Source organism: Hypoxylon trugodes (assembly GCF_022578975.1).
Source record: "Hypoxylon trugodes strain CBS 135444 unplaced genomic scaffold F4822scaffold_4, whole genome shotgun sequence".
NCBI lineage: Eukaryota > Fungi > Ascomycota > Sordariomycetes > Xylariales > Hypoxylaceae > Hypoxylon > Hypoxylon trugodes.
This window is the reverse complement of record NW_026250019.1, coordinates 1,645,297-1,662,530: the sequence shown is the minus strand read 5'-3', so window position 1 is coordinate 1,662,530 and position 17,234 is coordinate 1,645,297. Positions and strand designations below refer to the sequence as shown.

Genomic DNA, 17,234 nt, shown 5'->3' with positions numbered 1-17,234 from the left:
TAGTTCGTCGATGCATGGTTACCTGCCGGTGGGTTAAGTCCCTGATATGAATGTTTCTAAACCCGCGCCTGGGTAGGTAGACTTCAGTATGCAACTGTATAGCTAGCCCCCAACGGACTGCCGTGTTGGGATGGCTAATGAAATGCAGGAACCGGTTAGTTAGGGTATACAGTATGCAGTAGAAGGTTGTTACTGTGGTTTGACAGCTTCGTACGAAGATAAGAGGAAGTTTTGTGAGTTCGGATGAGTAGTAGAGAGTTGAAAATAGACCCAATAACTTCCGGCCACAATCGAAATTAGAGCCATCCACTCGGCATCTTCACATGCGAAACTATCGCGTGGGAGAGAATCTAAACCATTTCGGCTGAATATGATCTTAAGACTTTGCTGAACCTCAGACATGATTGTGGAAGCTTTACACTCCTCTCTCGAATTCCTTAGCATGAAGAGAAGATGGTCAAACCAGACTGCCCAATTATGCATGACCAAATGTTGTAAACGATAGAATTGAGTCATTAAAAGGGGTATCATATTATTAACGATGGGGACATCTGAATTATCCCGTAGGCGCTCTTGGTTCCACAAAGATGCCTAGGTAGGATACCGGCAAAGAAAAATTACCTAGGTGAATGATTGACTTGGCCTCATCTCATGTGCTTACGTTACCGCCGCCCTTCAGGCAACATTAGGTTTCCCATGTCCATTCATAACCTTACGCGAATTAACATCGCCGACGTCCGGACTTGAATGCCGACGAATGAAGCTTGTAATATTAGATAAGCTACCCTCTCTGCGCGAGCTGAGCTTCTAACGAGGCATTGCGCGTCTCAAGATCTTCTATTCGCTTTCGTAGATCTTCTGTTTGCTCAGATGCCTCGACGGAGAACTCATCGATGATCTTGACGAACCTCCAAAGACGCAGGATGACGATGAGCGATGCAATTTCCTCGGCTGTATTATGTTCGAATAAGTCGACGGCGAAGCCGGCTACGATGACGAAGGCATCGAAACTATGAAACCAACTTTTGAAGTACCTATCATCGAATCAATCAGATACGAACCAGACGAAAAGGGTTACGACGCATGAGATTGAATTCAGCTCACCCCCAGCCATCGGCAAATACAGACAATAGCAATTCCACAAGAAAGACACTACTCAACGTCAACGAAAAGATAGTCAACCCATTTCGTGTCGGCGCCACCCATTCGTCATTCTCAACCCCTATTTCGCACGTGATAAGCGCGATGAAGATATCACTTAGAATGCCCGCGACATCGAGGATGATGAGTACTAATATAACCCAATGCTTCGCGCGCGAGTTCATGCAGCTTGATACGGCGGTCTGGATTCGGGTGTAACTTGATTTCCATTTCTCTGCGAATCCCTGCTGTTGTTGATCATCGTACTGATCGCTGGTATTTTGACCTATTTGAATTTGTTGGCTTGTGATACAGTAAAATTTTCACGTAGAAACTCCGAAGTCCTCATCGGCATAAAATCATGTACGTAGATGGCTTACATGGGTCGGACCTCTTACATCATCGCCGTGGGTAAGTAAAGAAGGACTCACCAAGGAGGGGTGCGCTGTCACTCATTTTCTATAATAGTACACTGGTATTTTGGCGATGTCTGAAGGATTGATAAAAAGCAAAGACAAAAGTATTAATTGTAAATTTCCTCAGTTCACTTTAGGTAGTTAGTTGTAGAAGGGTGAGAATGAGTTGAAGATCGCCAGCCTAGCTGGCTCAATAAGAGAAAGGGTCGGGTATTCCCCGGCGATTTGTGTCACCGTAATCCTCAGTGCAGTATCCATGATTTGAAGGCGGGCGCCCTCGCGAGACTGGAATAATCACATGTCATATCGCTCTTCTCCATGGGATATTAGGACTCGGTCTGTTTCTAGCAGCATTAGGTAATTCGCCAAAATTTCCAGAAATACGAAGACGTTGGTGTGGCGGCTTCCATTCTGCAAACCTGTGTGTATACATGCAGCCCCCCGGTATCTTTATGTACATCCTTGACAAAAGAGAAAAAAAGGTCTACCGTCACGCCGTCGGGGATTCGGTCTAGAGGTGTAGATGATGATGGTAATGATGATCGCTTCCTCTTTTCCTTTTTTCCCATTCGTCCCTCCTCTTTCCCATCCTCCTTCCTATGCTTCATTTCCTCGTCACCTCTTCACTTCCTGTACCACATCCTCGTGATCTGAGTCGCCCTCATCTTACGCTGTAGTTGGAAAATACCGTACATAAGAGCTTCACTGGTAGGCGGGCACCCTGGAACGTATACATCGACGGGGACGATTCGGTCGCAACCGCGCACAACACTGTAGCTGTAGTGGTAGTAGCCGCCGCCGTTGGCGCAGCTACCCATGCTGATGACCCAACGCGGGTCAGGCATTTGATCGTATACCTGTCGCAGCGCGGGCGCCATCTTATTCGTCAAAGTGCCGGCTACGATCATTACATCGGACTGTCGCGGGGAGGCTCGGAAAATGATACCGAGTCGATCTTGGTCGTATCGTGGTGTGGAGAGATGCATCATTTCTACGGCGCAGCAGGCTAGACCGAAGGTCATGGGCCAGAAAGAGGATTGTCGCGCCCAGTTGGCGATTTGATCGAGGGTTGTTCTGTGTGCGGGGTGGCGGGTTAGCTATATTTTGTTCTTATGCGTGATCTCGACTATTTTCCAATTCTAATTCGTGATGCCGGATAGAGGGACAGTGGTGACGTACAATGCATATTGAATAGCGCCCTTCTTGGGTACTTGGCTAGCTAGCGGTACTTCTTTACGTTCCCGATGCGCGAGTCCGGTGGAGCTGTGAGGCGTCACCGATGTGGCATCCTTCTTAGGGGTTGTCGAGATGGCGGCGACGGATTGGAAAGGGACCATACGGGTTGTCGGCTTAGCTAAAGATTAAAGTGAATATGTTAGTTGTGTATACATATTGTATATATGGGGGGCGAATGTATGTATCGTGGGAGGTATGGTGTGGCGGGCAATAGCAACAAACCTCTCAAAGCCAAGGTGGCTGCTCTTCTCGAGGAAGACAGCATCGTATCTTATCGCGAATTAATGATCCCAGAACTGTTAATTGGCAAGGTGGATAAAAAGTCGTAAATTGAGAGGAGAGGGTTCTATTAGGAAAAAGAAAGAATTAATTGTCTGGGAATTAATTCTGTAATTGTCAATCCATCGATTGTATCTAGGCGGGAATGGGGAATTAGAAATGGAACCTCCGTCAATTGACGTTAACAAACGTTAACAAAAACGAGCTACTTTTTTGCCGCTTCGCTAATCAAGAAATGCTTCACTCCGAGTGGCTCAATTTTGTCGGAATCCACATATTCCGATCCGATATGACCCCCACTCCGCGTTCACAATGACGACAGTTGCCGACAGCTGACTTTTCATAATTAATTCTGTATTTCCGTGAATCAGTCAACCAGTCAACTCAAATTCCCAACTGCACTATCAGTTAAATTTCAAACTAGAAAACGCATTTTTAGACTAAAAAGAAATTCATTTGGTATCAAAATTCTAAGGGAAGGGTATCTCTTATCGTACCACCCGAATGACCCCTTTTATATACTATATGTAGGTCCATTCCATCCCCAAATTGTTTGTCCAATGCAGCCCCCTTAATGTTTACTTTTCGATGTGTTCCTATTCACAATCCCCTTTTCCTTTACCCAAACCCGAAGATCTGACGAAGCCGAAGAATTAGAAGCCGAAATCAGTTACCAATGCCTATATAGACAGCATTGGGACCTTATCATCAACACCTGCCCAACTATCATAACTTTGATTTTGCCGTAATTAATACTCTCCTTTTTGACCCGATTAAGCTTATCATACCATACCCAAGAGTTTCATGCCCCTGAATGCTATTTTACGTGATGGTTGCCATACGTGTTTCTGCCCATCATAAAATATGTACGCGGACCCAACAGCCAGTCCTGTGAGACGTGAACCATGTCCCCAGCCGAGCCACGGAATTCCTATGAGTAATCCGACAAGTTCGAATACTGCCCATGCTGTCGCGACATCCTTCACTTTGTGCTCGCTCGACGACAACCACACGTTCATCTTGAGGTCTGAGTGAAGTACGGCATAGGCACCCAACACTGGGGAATGTTAGCCGTTTGCTTCTTAATGTATGAAATAGATTCAAACGAGTAAAAATGTGCTTGCTTACTAGCCATAAACACGCCGGTAGTCCCATGTGTCGGCGCGAATCGATTCATTTTATAACTCCTTGTCGGCAACGTAGGCGCAATATGCTCTCCCAGAGAAGTAATCGCTGCCGTAGACAGGAAAAACGCAGCGAAATGATTCCCATTTCCATCAAACGCCTCCCGCGCGACGTCGGGTGCGATCTGGATCATGGCAAACGTATTGAAACTAGCGGATATAATATTCGTGTGCAGGAATGCTGAGGTGAGTAACGTATAATTAGGACTCCACACCGCGACGTGATTGAAATGCTGCATGAACGTGCCCGGAGCCAGGGAGCCCGCGCCGTAGAATCCGATGTTGAGTGCTAGGACGCCTAACGTAAATTTCTCTGGGTTGGAGTATCCGGATAGTAATTCCGTAATTGGATTCCGCGTATGCTCTCCTCGCGACCAGGAGTCGTTAACGGAGAAACCGCCGTACCGATGCTTGTATTCCTCCAAGTCATCGTATGTCCATGTGCTCGCCTCCGTTAGTAGCCTCCGCTTCCGGGCGTTGGATATGTCTCGGTGCACGTCATGCGCTGCACAGGCGAAATAGATACCTGCCGAAAAGACTAGGACGAAAATAGTTGGCCGTAGGATGGGCACCGGAGGCATTTCGGCTCCCGGGATGAACGACCCGAATCTACGCTTCGAGGGCCCGGCCCCGGTAAGGCGGCTCCGGAGAGCCGTTGCTGTCGCGGACAGCGAGACTCTTTTTAGTTGGGCGCGCAACATTTTTTTTTTATTCTTGGTGGGGCCCCGGATGTTGCGCTACCGGTTGGGATGGCTTTTATGCGAAAGCCATTAAAGCCCAAGACGGTATTTGGGGCCCCTTGGCAATGGCTTATTTTAGGGGGTAGAGATGTTGATTTATGATGGAGGTTGGTTTAGGTACAGTACAGTAAGGTATGTGATTGATTGGGGAAGAGGTGCGTTATCCGGGAAGACAGCCGTTTGACAGCTGGCCGGCGGTTGTAATTGGTATCGTCCATGTATGTTTCGCATAGATACCCCCATAGATACCGTGGCTTGCATTTGAAGAGATTGGGAAATACATATGGGCATCTGAATGTATCTTGCTAGAAGATTCCATGATATTTAGTTCGATGTAGGTTACCTCTTATGCGTTGACCGACTTTCATCTAATTCAGGGGGAAAAAGGTAAAGGAATGAAATTATGATACTGTACTGCATCTTATGATACGGTAGAAAAATTCAGAGCATGCCATAGTTCATAAATTACTGCTAGAATTCGTCGCCTTCTAAAGAGACGTATGCACAAATCTGCCTGGGTACATCTGGAGGTATCTATCTAGATGTACACACCCGTGTAGCCGTCATCAGATCATAACTCAACGCCACCATGCGTGCGATCAATAAATTCGCTCAACATTTCACTGTCTTAACTCTTCTAGTTTCTTTTTCTGCTTACCCTCGCTGTCAAAGTTGGAAGGGTCGAGCCAAGCTTCGAGAGCTTTCTTGATATAAGGCCATTCATCGTCAACTATTGAGAACCAGGCGGTATCTCTGTTGAGGCCCCTGATGATCAAGTGCTTTCTGAAAATCCCCTCAAAGGTGAATCCGAGACGCAAGGCTGCTCTCCTGCTTGGCGCATTGAGCGAGTTACACTTCCACTCGTACCTCCGATAGCCGAGATCTTCGAATGCGTGGCGCAACATCAAGTACTGCGTTACACAACACGGGTTAGAAATAAAGGTTCCCCGAAGTCCGAAATTAAGAAAAATAAATCCTAAGATGAGCACTATTTGCCATAACTTCCATTGCGGCCATGGAGCTATATCTAGGTATTACATACCATGGTCTCGGTGGCAGCTGGTGTACGCTGCAACTGCGACGTGTACATGAGACAGCCAACCTCGATGCTGCGATGGTTCGGTTCAATTCGCAAATAAGCCGCAATACCAACAGCCTTGCCTTTGGCGTCGTTTCCCGATTCTCCCGTGTTCTGATCGTTGGATAGGATAGCATAGAAGGTAGGGTCCTGGATGGTTTCCTTGGATTTTAGGCTAGCACGGAACGTGTCGATATCGTCAAATGGACCCTCAAGCATGTAGTCCCAGAGATGCGCATTCTCGGGTCCTGATAGATGGGGATGGAGCGAATCTGCATGTTCTTCAGACAAGCCAACTAAGGTGACATGCCGACCGGTCAGTTTTGTGTCCCGGGACGGACGCTGTGCGGGAGTGCTATCAACGGCTACTCCGAGAGGGTTGGGGGGTCGGTTCGCCATTGCTACTAATGTCCGAAAGAAACGCTAGGTATTTGACAGATATGTGGTAGATTACCTAGGTATGTAATAGGAGAGAGGTCTAATAACGATGGCGATTGTAGAACGAATTGAGTTACTTATTTACCTACATATGTAGGTAGGTACCTGTTAGGTATCTTTTGGGTAGTATAAATTGATTATGAGTCGACTACATCGCCGAGTTCGCTTCTCTGCGTGTTTCGTCATCTTTAATAACTCCTTAACCAAATCAAGCTAGATTGCTAAATATCAATCAAAGCAAGGGAAGTTACACAAGGTAGGTGCCCGTCTTAATTGACTGGGTTAGGTGATGTCCATGTTTGCCTGGGCGTTGCTTCCCTAGATGATGATGGAAGAAGGCGTGCCCACCTGCAGTATTTAGGTGACCTGAATGACCCGATTGCGACACGGAGTGGGTACATAACAAGCCTATAAACAGCAACTAACACCCTAACATTTAGAACTTCTCGACAACCCCCACTATCTTCGCCATTTCTTCTTTTACATCCAACAAGTTTCTCAATTTCATCTACGATATCTCAATTAAATTTAACTCCAGATGCTTCCAGACGGGTTCGAACGCGGTATATAATTGATACGTCGGTCAATTGTTATTATTAAAACCCTACGCGAAGTACCTTTCGAGGATCTGATGGGATGGCCTCTCATCCATTGACTAATCTTCACAAGGATATAGCACAGATCAGTTCAGATACACCCAGGCAGAGATGATAGAAATCATTTCTCATCCATAATTTTCAGGTTCCGAATTATACACAATCCATTTTGTATCAACCTTTCATGAGTTCCAATCTCCACAGCCTCCGATTTTACTGATCCGCGTCCATTTGCTCCTATCGCTCCCTTATCCTACGCGCAGTATGCGTTGCAGTCGGCGTCGTACGCGCATGTGCCTTGTCCTGTTCCAGGCCCACACGAGCTGTTGAAGATCATGGCGTTGGAAGATGATTGACATGCGACCTGAACAAGACGCGGATTAGCCAAACCTATCTTTTTTTTTAAGGGGGTTTGATCGCGGGCTCAAGCCGAGTGGCCTTCTAATTAGAGATCGCCTACCATGATTCCGCCAGGAGTACAGCCCGTCGTCGCTCCATCACAAGGATAGTGGATCTCGCCGGACCAGCAGGTCTCTGCGGCATCTCGTGTTGGTAGCACCGTTGCCAACGCAAGAGAGAAGGCGACGGGTAGAAGGACGATAGCAGAGATTTTGGACATCATCTTGGCGTTGATAAGGGTAAGTTTCCTTTTCGTGTGTTCGTTTCTTAACGTCAAGATATAGTTACTTAGAATTTATACGACACGACTATAAGTCGGAGAGAAGTGAGGATATGAGTTAATGGCCGAACATCGTCACTTATAAAGCCCTCTCGGTTTATCCCTTCTATACATACAACAACGTGATCCCTGCATATACGGATTGCGGGTGCTGCCGCACGGTATAATTAAGGATCTAGACTCCTGTCCAACTAATTTAACCGCCACAAGAATTTTCTGCGAGTTGATACCAACGGTCTTCATTCAGCCTGTGGGAAACATGACAGCTACCCAAAGTGGCTGGTCCTTTTGCAGTTTCGTTCTTCGCCGGTACCCATTTAGGGGTAAGATCATCCGTTACAGGGCTGATATGCCAGGTGCATAGAACGCTGTAAGGTACCCCTAATCGTAGCGTTACATATCAATCGACCCCTACCTACAGGTAGCCTATGGCTTCGAAAAGTACCAGCACGCCCCGCTGAAGACATAATTAGAATAGCATACCTCAAAGGTGAGATCCATCCAAACTACAACGTGACATCAGATAACTCTTAACTTGACGTTCTTACTAATATGGATAGCAAGAAGTTTCAAAGTCTCGCCGTTATTTTGGCCTATCTTTATTGCTACCAGAGCTTAATTATATGCACCTAGGTATATACAAGCACATTCTCGGATGATGCTAAGCCACTCTTACGAGATGACTGCGTTTTCGCTGAAACAATATCATACTATGATGATTGAGCACTAGAAACCCCATAACAAATCGCATATGAGAAACAAGGAAATGGGGCTTACTGCACCTATTCTTATAGTCTGACAGTAGCTCCGATGATATACATCATTCAACTAGCAAGGTAAAGAATGTCCAGTCAGATTGTGGCTGCTTAGCTGTAAGCCATCCATTGCGATAGAGGAACATCACGTTATGAACATTCTAGACCGTACGCTGACATTAGATCAATCGCAGACAACGGGATCATATGAGATCGTATTCATCAACTTAATATATCAATACCAAAAACCCTTGGTTGGTGGTCGACTTTGCTCGCTTTTCGGCATTTCCCCAGGTAGGTCAGTTATCAACCTACCTATTGAAGCAAGGATTACCTAGGTACCTGCTCACTCGGAGTCTTCGACTCGGTGCGAATAAATGAAATACAACATACTCAACGAAGTAACACCCATGTGTCACATTCGCTCTACGGCCCTAACGATGCTTGCCTTTATGTTAATTTTGGAGCAAGCAGTGTCAAGCACCGAGAGGGACTATTGACAAACATCCTTCTAATCTGAATAAGGAACACGATCGATGAAGAATGTATTTCAAACCCAAACTTCTCATAGCCCTTAAATACCTCATGGGGTACCTAGTGAGTAGTACAACTCTGTCGCAGAAAAATTAAGATGGTAATAACCTGTGTAACGTGTAACGCCACAAGTTACTTAGGTATCCACAATCTAGAAATGGAGATTTCTAACTGTACCTAGGTAGTTTCACGATACCTATATCTCCCGTTTTTTTGGGGGGGGGTTAATTAATGTGTTGATTTCTTTCTGGAACTTATGTTTGGGTGGATAGCCGCATATACAAGAGGTCTTCGCCTAGTTCCTGGGAATAACCTGAACGCGGGGCCGTAATGCCGTGTTGACTTGGTACAAGGAGGATAGGAATCTGACATAATGGGGGCTCATTGTAGAACCCCCAATTAACTGACCTATAGAAATAAGGGGTGAACTCACTACGGCGGTCGACACAACCCGCGCGCAATAACAACACGATGACCCAACTAGGAAAACTTCAATATACGCCTTTCTAGATAAGTCAACTCCGTTCGTTAACAATCGCTCTATCAGGAGTAAGAATCGGGGGAAAGCACTTATATGTTTTAAGTGAGACTACAATCGAGGGGTTACAGCTACCCAGGTATCTAGATACCTCTTACCTCCTAAGTAGGTGTTTATGAGGTTTGGTCTAACTATGGGTTTGAGGAGAGCTATCAATGTTTTGGTGAGAAGAACAGCCATGAATTTTTCTAAGTACAATAAATCCGGGAACACTAATTTTGTTGCGCATCCTCTTTAAACGGAGACAAAGCTATTGTTCTGTATTGTTCTGCATTGTCAAGGTGGCTGTCGACTTGATGCCTTTGACAGCAGGACACAGTGCCATTCCGGATATCGACACTAGAAACGGTATCCATCCGCGCGTTGAACGTTATGTTTGACGATGGCAGTTGACCATGTTCAGTTGTTTCTCGACGCCAGATGTATATAAAACAGAGTAAATCTGTGGCTTCTTGGGTCAATTCAACTTCAGAACTATATTCGATTATATCTTGAGTATTTGATCTTACAGAAAGTTAACCATTTAAGCATTTTAAGCATATCTACAATATTCTCAACGTTTTACTCTTCTTAGCTACCTACATTCCTAAGTATCCAACGATAAGACTCGCAGTCATGGTTGAACACGATAATGATGTTCCACGCCGAGAACCCGGCGATGGCCAGCCCGATCTCGACCCGTATCGCGGCATGTCATATAAGGACTGGGCAAGTGGAATAGAGAACAGTTCGCCAATCCCAACTAACAACACTGATAAGTCTAAGAAATCGTCACCTACCAAGAAGGCGGTTGCCAAACCCGACAAATCCACCAAAGGGGAAATCAGTGTCACGGGGTTGTTGGGCAAGACATTGGGGAGCAAGGGCAAAATCATGAAAAAGACGAGCCCAGCCGCACTAAGTCTCGCTAGACAGGCTAAGCAAAATGCCAACACGACTTATAGTCGTCTTGAAGCTCTTTTAGATACGGATTCCACCGATGACGGTGGTGCTCCAACGCCTACTTCTACGACAGCTAGTCCTCACAGCGATTCTCCTCCTCAGGTGGTGAATCCTCCCGCCGGAAGTGCTCCTGCCAGCATCCCTAAGGTTCCAAATCTTCAGAGCACTCCCAGCTTACGTCCACCGTCTATTCGTGGTGGTCATGCCAATTCGCAGAAAGGCTCCTCAAAAGCTAGCTCTAGTTCCTCTGGTGGCTCTTTGAAGGTTGCCCCTAAACACCCCCCTAATACCCCTCCGAAATTGGGTCCTACTGAGAACCTGTCGGCGTCTAGTCCCTACCCTAGCAGCAGCGCCCCTCTGTTATCGGGAGGTTCTTCCAGTCCCTTCTCTAGCAGCAGTCCGGCAGCAGGCGCCGGCGGTCAGCAACCGGGTCTTTTTCAAGGCCCTCAGTTTACGACCGCCTTCTCTGGTGTTTTTGGACACGCCACCAACGCTCCCGCGTGGGATAGCGAATCAACCGATAAGGGCGTCAAGAGCGCCAAGAGCAACGGGAGCAGTAAGAGCGCTGAAGACAACTCAGGCGCGCCCGTTTCTGTTGCTTCGATTGCCAAGGGTCCTCAAGACCCAGCTCTTGTAAGGGAGCTCTCAAAACTCAGCGTCAGTGGGGGATCACATACTGCTCAATCTATTGTCTTTGGAAACTCTTCTGTGAAGGTCTCTACTCAAAGTTCTCCTAGCCAGCTTGGCAGTCCAATTCATAATACTTTCCCCAGTAGCCCCCCTCAACCCAGCAATAGCAGTCAAGGCTCCCCCCCTTATAATACCCCTGAGGGCAGCAATAGTCCTAGTTCCGGTTCTGGTAATGACGTCAATGACGGCGATGATAAACAGTCTCAACCACAAGGGGGGGCCGTTGAAACGACGGCGGATCAACTTGGGTCCGACGTTACCATGGGTGAAGACGTAGATCTTTCTGTCTATCATATCGGCCCTCAAGGCCCTGCCGGTCCTGCCGGTAGTGATGGTAATGTGGGTCCATCCGGGCCTGCTGGACCGGGTGGTCCTTCTGGTCCTCAAGGTCCCAAAGGCAATAAGGGTGATAAAGGTGACCGTGGAGCTATGGGTCCTGCTGGCCCGCCCGGTCCTGGTTGTGAATGTAAAGCCAGTGGTTGTACTTGCGTTGCCGGAGGTTCTGGTCTATCGGTGTTAGCTGGTTCGGCGGGCCCATCGGGACCCCAAGGTCCTCCCGGTCCACCAGGTCCACCAGGCCCTCCTGGTCCTCCAGGTCCTCCGGGGCCACCCGGTCCTCCTGGAGCCCCTGGACCATCGGGTCCTTCTGGGCCGGCGGGACCACAGGGACAAGCTGGATTTCCGGGACCTGTCAGCGGTTTCCATTCAATAGAGTTTATTCCTACATCACCAGGTGATACCCCCAGTCCAATGGATCTTTCACCTGCCTCATCACCAGGTCATAGCCCTCCTCATGACACTAGCCCTCCTAGTGGTTCTGATGGTCTTCCAAACGGCCTTCCAAACGGCCTTAGCGTTCCTAGTGGTCCTAGTGGTCCTAGTAACGTTACCGTTACCGGCTTTAGAGGCTTTGGAGGCTTTGGAGACCCTGATGGCGTCAATGGTGTCAACGGTGTCAACGGTGTCAACGGTGCTAATGGTGCTAATGGTGCTAATGGTCCTGGTGGTCCTGGTGGTCCTCCTGGCAGTCCTCCAGGCGTTTCTCCACGCGGTTCTCGAGGCGGCTCTCCATTCGGCTCTCCATTTAGCTCTTCAAGTTCTAGCTCTTCTAGCTCTTCGAGTTCTAATGGCCCTGAAGAACCCCCATTCAATCCTGGAGGACCTCCTCGGCAACCGCTTGGTCTAGCAGATCTGCCCAACGAAATACTTATCAATATTGTTGAGTCACTTACTCCTCAAGAACGCTTGAGTCTGGCGAATTCGCTTCCCAATATCTTCCGGTCGGATGTACATATTGACATCTACAGATGGGAAGCTCAGAGGCAGCAAAACAGGCTGGTCCTATACCCTCCAGGAGCGGGCCCACCGCTTAATTTCAACCCGAATGATGAATTGCCGCTTCTCACAGTCGCTATCAACCAGGGCCGTAGTGCAGAATTCATCAATGAACTTGTGCATGCGTACGAGAGCATCGCAGTTAATATCATTAACAATATGTACGTGAATAGGCCGTTCCTGCCACCGCTAATGCACTCTATCGCCCTTGGAAGAGCCGATTACTTTGCGCTTTTCCTCGAATTAGGCGCAGAAATGGAATTACGCAATACACCCGCCTTATACATTATAAGGGGCACAGGACATGGTGGTACCTTGGACTATCTTTTCGAAACTTACGATCGGCTCCGCTGGCTACCTTATGATGACGTTCCGTGGGATTCCCCTGAGTTCGAGCCCTTGCGTCTTGTGGAGGAAATGATGTTAACCTACATGCGAAGAATGCACCTAACCCCTACCATTGAGGCGGACGGGCAATTGAATGAACCATTCAGAAGGGTGATCGACCATGGGATGGATACGACACTCCGAACCTACCTCGAGGATTTGGCCGCAGTATTCGGCGGTCACTCTATCGCTCCCACTAACCCAGCGATGCCATTTGTTGTCGGACACCTTGTTCAGAACGTTGTCGCCCATAACTTTGGCCTGGCGCGCTATGAAGCTAGAAGGACATTCGTTCAACGAAGGGAGCAGTTGATTCGCGATTTGATTATGGAAGGAGTCCAGATGCAGGCATCAATTTTGTTCGATGTCATGCACAATAATGTCACCAACGCCAGAATTGTCCTTCAGGCAATGCTTGACCGAGCGCCCCACGGCTCACATGAGTTGATCAATTTCCTTTTATCATTAGCTTACCTTAGGATTCAGGGAGCCGAAGACTTCTGGTCAACATTCAATCGGGCCCTTGACCCTTATCCGAATATCCGAGGCCGTCTCTACTACTCGGCCATTCGCGACGCGCACCACAACATGACCGCTGCTGAGTTTGTAGATTACTTGCATAATCACGGCAATGTTACGGTCGTGCCTATCCAAGTAGTCTATGATATAATCAATTCAAACAGCATGACGCGATTACGGCAGCTATACCAACTTTTCCCCGGGTTCGATATCAATCACGTTCCAGCGCTGACGCTACCTCAAGGCGCACTTCCGAACGATGTTATGGTTAACTTCGACTTAACGCGACGGGTACCACAACTATGGGACGTCAATGACGCCCGGGCTGCGTGGGGATTGACGCCCGTCGAAAGCGCAATCATGGATAGGAGATATGCAATGGCACTACATCTTATCCGTGAGCAGGGCGCAAACCCCGCAGTTAGAGACCAAATTTTCATCATGATGCTCAACGGATTAGATATCCTCAGGAACTCAATCAACGAATATGATCCTACGGCTCGTCTTACTTACCATGTTACCCCTCTAGCCTACACCGATGAAGCCAACCTTTTGCCACAAAACAATGGCGAGGCTGCCTTGCGGGAGTACTTCGCGGTCTGTCGCCTAGTCCTAGGAAATTCGTTTGACTCATACGACCCGGAGGAAGAGTAAATCCCCAACAGGGTGTAAAGACGACCAAAACCAACGACAAAGATCGACTAGAAATGTCGATGAGTCGGGAACAACCAAGCAGACAATGACCCATCCCACTGCGAAAATCCATACCTTTTATCTATTCTTCACTTCTGGAGTTTATGTTTCTTTTTTTAATTTAGTACGAATGTTTTCGCGATTGTTCATTCGCAATTGTTTAGATTTTATCTGTTTTATAGCTTGCATATATAACATCATTAATACATAGGAGTAAATAAACGATTGTTTTGCATATATTCTCTCTCTATCTTTATGACCGTGACCTTTTGTAATATGACATTTCGGTTCCCAAGATACTACCTACTTATGAAATATGTAATCATTGTTGATCACTACCCAATTCATCGTGTCGGCGGCTTCTGCTTCTTGTCTCCTGGTCTTCAACCTTATCTACGGGACCTTTCCGTCCCGTAGCTGCCTGAACGACCGAGACGATGATGGACAGGACCACAGCGGCTTGAAATAGAACCCTCAGTCCATCGACGTAGCCTTGTACAGCCACTTGCCGCTCCTTATCATCGAGGCCGCCATTATACACCAAAGCAGGACTTCCAATGAGCTTTCTGATGAGATCGCTACGTCCCGGTTCAAGGTCATCCGAACCATCAATCGCTCTGAAGCCATTCTCCAAAGCTTCCCTTAGAGTCCTGGCGAATATACCGCCGCCGATCGCACTGCCAAAACTGCCGGCAAATCCGCGGAAGGTACCGAGTAGGCTGGTCGCTACATAATGCGTCTCTGGCAGTGTTAAATGCAACAGGTGCGCAAGCGTGTAATTTAATGCTGCTCCGGTGAAGAGACCGTTTAAGAATACGATCGCGACGTATAGGGCGATGGGGATGTCGGGAGTCGAGAGCAAAGAGAGAACAAATAGACTCGCAGCGAAGAGGATAAAAGAGACGAGAGATGATAACCAGAAACTTCCAGTATGGCGAATGTGTAACCACTAGGAAAAATATTAATAATCAAATCAAAAGCTAATAAGGGTTAGAAATTAAACGATGCAGAAAGACTTACGCCGATGAGTAGCCCACCAAGACCAAAGCCAAGATTCGTCGGTATAAGGATACTACCGCTAGCTGCGGGAGGGAAACCCCGTACCGCAAGGGCTGTGATTGGGGCATAGAAGAGAACCGTCCACCTTGCCGCCATGAACCCGAGCTGAGCAACACAAGTTAACAAAGCGCCGCGATTCTGGATAACGGTGATTGGAACAATAGGATCGACGGCGACATAGTACTCAATCAGAACGAAGATAATAAGAGCCGCTAATGAAATGACGAGCGGGATGGCTTGAATGTTGTTCGACAATCCAAACAGGAAAAACACGACAGTAGCAGTCTACGAATAATTAGCAATGCATAAAATGCATAACTACATTACTTAGGTAGTATCTAGGTAGCTTTAAACTCACCAAGAACAGGGCACCGAGGTAGTCAATCCGCTTAAGTTTCGTGACCAGCGAGCCTTCTTTGGAACTTTGGTTCGGTGAAAACGACCCTGGGATACTGAAGTAAATCCCCAGTCCCGCCAATAAACTTGGTGGAACCTGGATCCAGAAAAGAGCCCTCTAGACGATCATATAGGTAAGTAAGTGCCCCCCCAAAAATCAGAGACAGGAAGCACACTCACCCAGCCAGTAGCCGATATCAACCCACCGAAGAATACAGCCCCCAAGGAGACTCCTGTGGTAAAGCCAGCATTCCTAAAACCACTAGATCAGCCACCTACCTACCCCTCTTACACCAAACAAGATCGGATGTATCGAAACGAAGAGGGGTCGTGCTGACTTACATTAACCCAACATACAACCCTCGCTGGCGTTTCGTCGTCAGTTCAAGAATAAGCACAATCGCCAAAGCCGTAGAACCACCACCGCCCATACCCGTGATCACACGACCAAGTATGAACACGGGAAAGCTATGGGCCTGCGACGTGACGAGGCAACCGATAGCAAACAAAGTCGCAACAACCAAAGCCATAGAGCGGGGCGCAAAGATAGATGCCAATTTCCCAGTTAGGGGTGTGGTCGACGACATAGCGACCAAGAACGCTGTTGTAAACCACATGGCGTTCTCGTACGCATCCAAGTCTTCAGCTATGATGGACTGCGCCATGGTGATACCCGACATGTTACTTGCTACGTGGGGGTCATAAATTAGTATATGAGACATGGCTTGCGGGGGTTTTATATAAGGTGGCGCGGATTCGGATAGCCTACCTTGGAGAAAGATCAGGAGGTAGACGCTGAGGATAATAGCTACGGCTCTTCCTCGACTGACTTTCTGATTGGGCGTATCTAAGTCGGATAGCACTTCATCTTGGGACGGGCCAGATGTCGCGGATGATGCACTGCTCGCGACATGAGAGTCGGATTCGGACCGCAGGAGCGGCGTGTCCTCTGTAGCAGAGCCATCTATCGAAGGGGTATCCCTAGATTCGACAGTTTCTCTCAGGTCATTCTTTACAGAGCTGCCAGATGATTCCGGCTGGATCGTCATGATGAAAGTCAAGAACTCCGGATCCCCCGGCCCGCCGATATGCGAGAATGGCTGCAGCTGTAGATGCTATTCCCGGAGTTTCTAATATGACAACTTATTTCCTGTCAATTCCCTCATACAGAATAATCAATCCGATAAAAGAAGAAATCTAATAAGGTTAAATCTAGTAAATAAACAATCTTAAAGAGACTCATGATGTCGTAGAATTGAAAGATAATGATTGAGATTCCTATTGCGTATTAGCCGATTGGATTGGTAAGCTTGCTAGGTACTTACTGGTATCAATCAAGTCCACGTCTTCGGAACTAGGCAACTTAGCCTAGAAAAGCCAGGTTTCGCATAGAATACTATACCTACTTTCTCTATACAACTAGGTATAATTACATAAAAATGTAAGTACGTGACAGTAATGAGACTAACGCTTAGCTTATGTTATATGACACAACCATTATTAATTGGCCCCTATTCGGACACCGAGAGATCCGCGCCCTTCGGATAGAATTGAGAAAATTCTTTCAGCCATAAGCCGCCTATCTAGATACTTATCACGT

The 17,234-nt window shown here is 47.4% G+C and overlaps 7 protein-coding genes across 7 annotated transcripts; 1 reads left to right on the top strand and 6 right to left on the bottom strand.

Annotated features, from left to right (window-relative positions):
- Positions 1-459: 459 nt before the first annotated feature.
- On the bottom strand, positions 460-1,695 carry F4822DRAFT_399459 (uncharacterized protein). Its single transcript, XM_051457774.1, has 3 exons — positions 1,572-1,695; positions 1,105-1,426; positions 460-1,034 (listed from the first exon to the last, which is right to left on the bottom strand). The coding sequence occupies exons 1-3, from the start codon at positions 1,594-1,596 to the stop codon at positions 782-784; spliced, it is 600 nt and encodes a 199-aa protein (XP_051315496.1). The 5' UTR covers positions 1,597-1,695; the 3' UTR covers positions 460-781.
- Positions 1,696-3,248, bottom strand: F4822DRAFT_399456 (mitochondrial NADH-ubiquinone oxidoreductase 20 kd subunit). The gene is made up of 3 exons (XM_051457773.1): positions 3,015-3,248; positions 2,736-2,910; positions 1,696-2,630 (listed from the first exon to the last, which is right to left on the bottom strand). The coding sequence occupies exons 1-3, from the start codon at positions 3,055-3,057 to the stop codon at positions 2,180-2,182; spliced, it is 669 nt and encodes a 222-aa protein (XP_051315495.1). The 5' UTR covers positions 3,058-3,248; the 3' UTR covers positions 1,696-2,179.
- A 255-nt stretch (positions 3,249-3,503) lies between these two features.
- On the bottom strand, positions 3,504-5,427 carry F4822DRAFT_399455 (uncharacterized protein). The gene is made up of 2 exons (XM_051457772.1): positions 4,200-5,427; positions 3,504-4,128 (listed from the first exon to the last, which is right to left on the bottom strand). The coding sequence occupies exons 1-2, from the start codon at positions 4,954-4,956 to the stop codon at positions 3,854-3,856; spliced, it is 1,032 nt and encodes a 343-aa protein (XP_051315494.1). The 5' UTR covers positions 4,957-5,427; the 3' UTR covers positions 3,504-3,853.
- On the bottom strand, positions 5,428-6,868 carry F4822DRAFT_399452 (putative acetyltransferase, GNAT family). Its single transcript, XM_051457771.1, has 2 exons — positions 6,038-6,868; positions 5,428-5,906 (listed from the first exon to the last, which is right to left on the bottom strand). Exons 1-2 carry the CDS (start codon positions 6,470-6,472, stop codon positions 5,616-5,618), a joined length of 726 nt encoding a protein of 241 aa, XP_051315493.1. The 5' UTR covers positions 6,473-6,868; the 3' UTR covers positions 5,428-5,615.
- Positions 6,869-7,360: 492 nt separating this feature from the next.
- F4822DRAFT_428061 (uncharacterized protein) lies at positions 7,361-7,729 on the bottom strand (the record flags this gene model as incomplete). Its single annotated transcript, XM_051460846.1, has 2 exons — positions 7,361-7,471; positions 7,568-7,729. The coding sequence occupies 2 exons, from the start codon at positions 7,727-7,729 to the stop codon at positions 7,361-7,363; spliced, it is 273 nt and encodes a 90-aa protein (XP_051315492.1).
- A 3,540-nt stretch (positions 7,730-11,269) lies between these two features.
- F4822DRAFT_399444 (uncharacterized protein) lies at positions 11,270-14,308 on the top strand. Its single transcript, XM_051457770.1, has one exon. It carries the CDS (start codon positions 11,507-11,509, stop codon positions 14,138-14,140), a length of 2,634 nt encoding a protein of 877 aa, XP_051315491.1. The 5' UTR covers positions 11,270-11,506; the 3' UTR covers positions 14,141-14,308.
- Positions 14,309-16,953, bottom strand: F4822DRAFT_399443 (MFS general substrate transporter). The gene is made up of 6 exons (XM_051457769.1): positions 16,404-16,953; positions 15,977-16,322; positions 15,815-15,887; positions 15,597-15,752; positions 15,200-15,523; positions 14,309-15,128 (listed from the first exon to the last, which is right to left on the bottom strand). The coding sequence occupies exons 1-6, from the start codon at positions 16,681-16,683 to the stop codon at positions 14,502-14,504; spliced, it is 1,806 nt and encodes a 601-aa protein (XP_051315490.1). The 5' UTR covers positions 16,684-16,953; the 3' UTR covers positions 14,309-14,501.
- Between the last annotated feature and the right edge of the window lie 281 nt (positions 16,954-17,234).